Here is a 6,551-nt window from a genome sequence, read left to right on the forward strand (position 1 = left end):
CTGACATAGTCTCGTAATAATAGCCGGTTTGCCAAGGATTGCTTTAATTCTGGCAACAAAATGTGCTGCTCTGTTTTCACCTGAAGTGAGAAAAATCACAAGAAAAACAACAATGTGTGAGTTTGGCAAGGAGAAAAATGGGTTTAAAATAGTATACCAGTGAAAACACAACACACTACCTTCTATTTACTTCCTAAATGAAGCAAGAAACTAACTATTGGTTAGGTATGATGACTTCTTGGAAATGTGTTACTCTTGGGAAAAAATATGGTGAGATTTACTAGATGCTGGCAGAATCTGAATATTGTTAGCTTGGTAACTGATTCCTACCTGCTTGTTGCTGTTGAGACAAAAAGGGGTCAGGAGAGGGGGGGAAAGAAGATGAAAAAGTGTCAGATGGGCAGCTAAAAGCAAAATAAAATGTAGAGTAAAAAGAAAAAGAATAAAGAAAAAGGTGAAGGAAAGACTTAAGAAAAGAGATATAGCAAAACAGTTTCTTCAAGTCAAATAGTACTATCAAACCCAGTTTTAAGTAAAAGAAAGTATTAAGAAAATACTGAAAACTCCTCATTTACTTGTCTTAAAATGTTGGTTTACTTGAAATCAACTTGTGCAGATGGGATCTAAGCAGGAGAAAAGAAAAGAAGAGTGGAAGTGACTTCCAAAAAGAGTATCTTTTCTCCTTCAAAAATGCCTCCAAGTCACAAAATAACAACAATGGCATTGTTTCATGCATCCAGCCCCAAAGGGAACCAAGTCAAATTCTGACATATTTTTGAAACACACTCAGACAGACAGATAGACACAGAGACAAAGAAAGATCTTCCAATATCACTCCAAAAGGACTTCTGAAGTCCCTCACACCTGAGCCAAACTTGCTTTGCTTAAGAGCGGCAAGACTCTTCTTCAATTCCTTATCGACGGCCACTCCTATCTTCAAGGTATCCATGTATACATGTGACGTTCCGATTGACATGACAAAAATCCATTCTTCACTTTTTAAAAATCAGCTTATTATCAAGCGTAAAACAGCTATACCTGTGGATAGGGATAAAAGTGAAATGTTGACATTTCTGCCTGTTCGACAAAACTCACAGAACTGCACCTACTGCATATGAAATGCTGGCGTGTATCCTCCCCCCCTTCTCTCCCCTATCAGCCTAACCTTCTGTGTTGATACATGAATGCTGGTACCCACTTACAGGGATGCCAGATGATGAGTGCAGAATGAAGGTCCCAGGAGAAAAGATCACATGGTATTCTCTGCCCTGTGACGTCACCAGCAGATGGCATGGGTACCAGCTCTGGCAGTTGGCATCAATGTCACTTTTTAGAGATCAATGAGATAGTGCAGATATACACAGATCTAGACTCCAGGAGACGATGCGACATTCAGATTGAAAAGATCTGGAAGGCAAAAAAATGAAAACTGAGTATTGAATGAGATTTTTGTGAAGGCCAAGGTAATGCAAATTATATCTCTATCTGTATCTTGAACTGGTATTGCTGAGTGTGCATGCAAGTATTTTAAAGATCCAAGATTTTAAAGAAAGTCTTGATTAGTATGAGTGCTGTATTTGCTGCTGCTTTTATTTCAGTATGTCTTAAATGTTGTTAGATATTTTATTGATTATGTATAATAGTGTTTTAGATAATACTCACAAAGTTAATTTTCTGGTTAGGGCTTAATTTAGGTTTGATGTAATTTTTTAAAATCCTCATCTTCCTGTCTGTAAATTGATATTTCTGTACTTGTGCACTAGTTTGAGAGTTCTGAAAATATTCTGCTTGAAAAGTAACTAAAGGGGCAGAAACAATACAATGAGGAGCAAATTGTTTCTCTCTCCCCCCTTGTTTCATTCTGGATTCAGAACACACGTGCACAATTGCAGCCAGAATCCGTGGACCGTTCCTGTCAGATATTAGCTGGAGGGAAACGTCTGTTCCTTAAGAACACAGATGCTGCACTGAGAGTGTGAGCGGGGTTAGGGTTCTCTCGGATTTTTGAGGAAAAAAAGACAAAAAATACAAGAAAAACAAAATATAGGTTAATTTTAAGATTGGGAAATTGGGCGTTGGATGTTACTATAAAAACAAGCCAGGATTTATTGTCGAACACCTTCCGTGAATAAGCGTAGTATTTACCCTATTCTCATTTAATAGAAAAGAAATAATCAGTGTATCACACATTTTCCTACTGGTGGTTAGAAAAAGCCTTTCTTTGCTTTAATTAAGTCACTGAATGATTCATTTGCCTTCTTCTCTATTTTAATTCTTTTTAGTCAATTCAGACTTGATTGCAATGATTTGTAGAAGAATATGTGCAAACAAATTACAGCATCAAAGTTAAAGGTAGTGTTATAATTTTCTGTCTGCTAACAAATTAATTTTAATTATATATTATTATCTTCCTCTTTTTGGTACTCGAAACTATTTGGATAATGGAAATGTGTACATTTTAAAAATGTTTTAAATGGATTCTACATTTCCATATGTTTTCAAGCTAGGAAATGGGACAAAAGGAGGAAAATTTAAATTCACATATTTGGTTTAATTGTTTAAGTGTCAGCATTTTCTTTGGTAGTTACAATGAAACTTCGTAGTGTAGGTCCAAATTATGACACCAATTTAGTAAGTCATCCTTCCCTTTGCCAAATTGCCTGCTTCTTTTGCAATGTGAGTATTAGCTAGCTATACACACAACTAAATTTACAGCACTATTAATTATGTGAATAATTATTTTGAGTTGCAACTTACAAATGGATACCTTTAAAAACCTTGTGCTGGTATTCTTTCAGGTCACATAAGATTATAACGCCATGTTAACGCTACCATTTGATGAGTCTGTTATAATGCCAGAGTCCCAGATGTGCAGAAAGTTTTCCAGAGAAAGTGAGGACCCAAAGCAAATTAAGAAGCCAGACAGCTTTGTGAAACAGATTATACATCAAGGAAAAAGTATTAAGAGATCAACGGCAGAAGATACGGAGAAAGAGGAGGTAGATGATGACCGAGAAGAAGAGGATGAGAATGGTTTACCCAGGAGGAGAGGCCTTCGGAAAAAAAAGACGACAAAGACGAGAATGGAAAGGGTCAAATTCAGGCGACAGGAAGCTAACACAAGAGAAAGAAACAGAATGCATGGCCTCAATGATGCTCTGGACAATTTAAGGAAAGTGGTCCCTTGTTATTCCAAAACACAAAAACTGTCTAAAATAGAAACATTGAGACTGGCTAAAAATTATATATGGGCTCTTTCTGAAATCTTACGAATTGGTAAGAGGCCTGATTTGCTGACATTTGTGCAAAACCTGTGCAAAGGTCTCTCCCAGCCAACAACAAACTTGGTAGCGGGATGCCTACAGCTGAACGCCAGAAGTTTCTTGATGGGTCAAACTGGGGAAACGGCCCATCATGTCCGATCTCCTTACTCCTCCTTCTACCCTCCGTATCACAGCCCAGAGCTGAACACTCCCCCGGGTCATGGGACACTTGACAACTCCAAGTCCATGAAACCCTACAATTATTGCAGCACTTATGAGTCCTTCTATGAAAGCACTTCTCCGGAGTGTTCCAGCCCACAGTTTGAAGGTCCCTTAAGTCCTCCCCCAATTAACTATAATGGGATATTTTCCCTTAAGCAAGAAGAGCCTTTGGACTATGGCAAAAACTACAATTATGGCATGCATTATTGTGCAGTGCCACCCAGGGGCCCCCTTGGGCAGAGTTCAGTATTCAGGTTGCCCACGGAGAGCCACTTTCCTTACGATCTACATCTGCGCAGCCAGTCTCTCGCCATGCAAGATGAATTAAATGCAGTTTTTCATAATTAATGAGGAAAATGAAAATAAACAGTGGTCATTCACCTCTCTGTCTAATTAAGATAAACCAGATGCTTGTGGCCCGTCTGATCGGTGCAACTCTATTTAAAAATGTGTTTGCTAGGCTCTAAAGTGTGTCAACTATTGTGGGACTTTTTAGTTCTTAATATAATAAGAATAATAAGAATTTTATTAATCAGTATTTAATTCCTTTTGGATCTTGGTAAGCACTGTGAGTTATATCTGGATTTTTAGGGTTTTTTTTCCCTTCCTCCCCTGTTTGTTCGATTTTATTCAGCAGTGTGTTTAAATAATATTGTTGAGCTGCGAAACGCACACTGCATAAGGTCTACAATAGTATTTTGATTGTACAGTAACTATATCATTGCATGCCACTCAAATCAGAGTAAATAAACCAATGTATTTATGATAATTAGAAATGATATATAATGTGATGGGGAAAAGGTTTTTTAAACTCCCTTGATTTTTTTTTTTGAAGAAAACTGTCACAGGCATCAAGAGGTGCATTGGAGATGGTGCAGCAATATTTTAAGCTATGCAAAAAAAATCAAAAGAAAGTGCATCTAAATAAAATGGTAATCATTGACAATTATTCAAGCTTAAAATTTGAAACATTTCCTGGCAGGAGCTACCTGTAATATCTGACACGTGGGGTATTTTTTTGATCAATCTTTTGCATTCATCAGTTGAATATAAAATTCATTTGATAACTGCACTTCTTTTGTAATATTCTGCCTTCACATGTAAAATTTGTTAAATGTGTGTTTTTCATGATTTGTTTTAAATGGAATTAAAACATACATGTTTTCAATCATGACATCAGCTACGGCATACCAATACCATATGGTTATATTAATGGATATTTGCTGCCTTATTTTTGTGGAACCCTCATAATTATTATATTCCTACTTCTTTAAATTGTTGATGTAGCATAACATAAATGAACCTCCACATTCATTCCATTGGAATATTTGTCCCAAGTAAAAGTATGTGGGGTCAAAGTCTAATAATAAATATGAGAAGTATTAATTCAAATTCAACAAAAGATTTGAATATTATAGGATTGCTCTGCGAAGGTGGCCATCAAATTGTTCATTTGATACAAACTGCCAAGGCTGGGTGCTGGACAGGCTCTGTTCATGCTGAATTTGGTAAATGAGTCAGAAATGTCAGTGCAAGTTTAAATTACAGAAGGTGGTAGTTTTGTGATTTGAAATATTTGTTTTCTTGATCTAAGAGCCATATATATAATTTTTTGCATTTCATTTTTATAGATTAATCTTCATTCTATGGTGATTTTGGGATGCTATACAATCAATAACATTACAAAGCAGTTAAATAGGATACGCAGTAAAACACCAAATAAAAGAACAAACAAATTACTCTACAATCTTATCCTTAACCATTCAAAGGTTTACAACAAACTGAAATGCCTGGGCAAAAAAACTATTTTTGTCTGGTGCTGAAAAAAAAATGCAGTGTCTGTGCTAGGTCAGCTCCCACAATTCCATAGCATTGAATTATGGCAGTTAAACTGGTATTCAACTGCATTAACTCTACAATGTAGAAGCAGACTTAATCATGCTTAGAAAAGATCCACTGAAATCAGTGGGGACTGAAGTTACACATGCTTTACTTGCAGCATGCCTAACTTTGGATGCAAAACTGGAAAAATTGCATTTGAGTTAATGTAAAAGCACTAGAAAAATGGATTTTGCAGTGGTTCTTTCAGAGGCACGAGTAAGCACTTTCAGAGGCACGAGTAAGTATGTAAGGAATAATCCACAGAGAAATTTTCTTTCTTTCTTTACTTTATTTTTGTCCCGCCCTTCTGCCGATATAGGAACTCAAGATGGCTAACAATAAACATGATGTAATACAGTTAAAAGCAGAGCAAATACACATAAATATGAATATATTTTTAAAAAATTAAATATTTTGTGTCATGAAGCATAAAAATTAAAATACAATAAAAGTACGATTACAACTACATTTTAAAAGTAAACAACCCCCCCCCCCCCCAAATCCCACACAGTATTTCCAGCAGCCTTCCCCTAATCATTCCTTAAAGACTGGCTGGCAATAGTATGTTTTCACCTGTTTGCAAAAGGCAAGCAGGCATGGAACCAGTGTTAACAGAAGCTCTGTATGAAAAGATTTTGTGATTCTGTGAAAAGTATAGCAGCTTAAAAACTTTACTTCTGTTGAAGTAAAGTTATTTTTCCAAAGAGTGAGAACAACGAATCAGTGGTAGAATGTTCTTGGAAGACACTTTCCCTAACATGATGAGTAAAAAGGATTTCAGGTAAGTTGAATTGGAAAAGTCCCTTGCTTTCTTGCTTTGAGAATTACTGTATGGACAAAGACGTTTGCAGTTTAGGTGTTATTCCATGCAAAAAATTTCACGTGCTTCTTTTACACAGAAAACTCAATTTCCTTCAGATTTCCATGCAAAGTTATTATTTTCTACATCAAAAATGCTGTTTTCTGCACAGAAAATGACGTAGTGTTAGCAGCTTTGGATCTCCTTTGGGAGAGAAGAAGTGGGATATAAATATATAACAACAACAACAACAAATTTATTCTGAGCAAAATTCGCTCATTGTTATGTTGCACAGAAAACAGGATTTTCTATGCAGAAAATAACATTTCCCTACTCCAAAATGTTATCTTCTGTACAAAACAAAAACATGGGAATTCTGTGCAGAA

General features: G+C 36.1%; 1 protein-coding gene across 2 annotated transcripts; it reads left to right on the forward strand.

Moving 5' to 3' along the window:
- The first annotated feature begins 1,176 nt into the window (after positions 1–1,176).
- Positions 1,177–4,656, forward strand: NEUROD6 (neuronal differentiation 6). Of its 2 annotated transcripts, XM_060781653.2 has the most exons (3): positions 1,177–1,463; positions 2,283–2,352; positions 2,799–4,656. In XM_060781653.2, the coding sequence occupies exon 3, from the start codon at positions 2,820–2,822 to the stop codon at positions 3,831–3,833; it is 1,014 nt and encodes a 337-aa protein (XP_060637636.1). In that variant the 5' UTR covers positions 1,177–1,463; positions 2,283–2,352; positions 2,799–2,819; the 3' UTR covers positions 3,834–4,656. The 2 variants fall into 2 exon arrangements, with proteins under 2 accessions (XP_060637636.1, XP_060637634.1); XM_060781651.2 differs by lacking the exon at positions 2,283–2,352 and having other exon boundaries at positions 1,178–1,463.
- The last annotated feature ends 1,895 nt before the right edge of the window (positions 4,657–6,551 follow it).

Source organism: Anolis sagrei, chromosome 6 (assembly GCF_037176765.1).
Source record: "Anolis sagrei isolate rAnoSag1 chromosome 6, rAnoSag1.mat, whole genome shotgun sequence".
NCBI lineage: Eukaryota > Metazoa > Chordata > Lepidosauria > Squamata > Dactyloidae > Anolis > Anolis sagrei.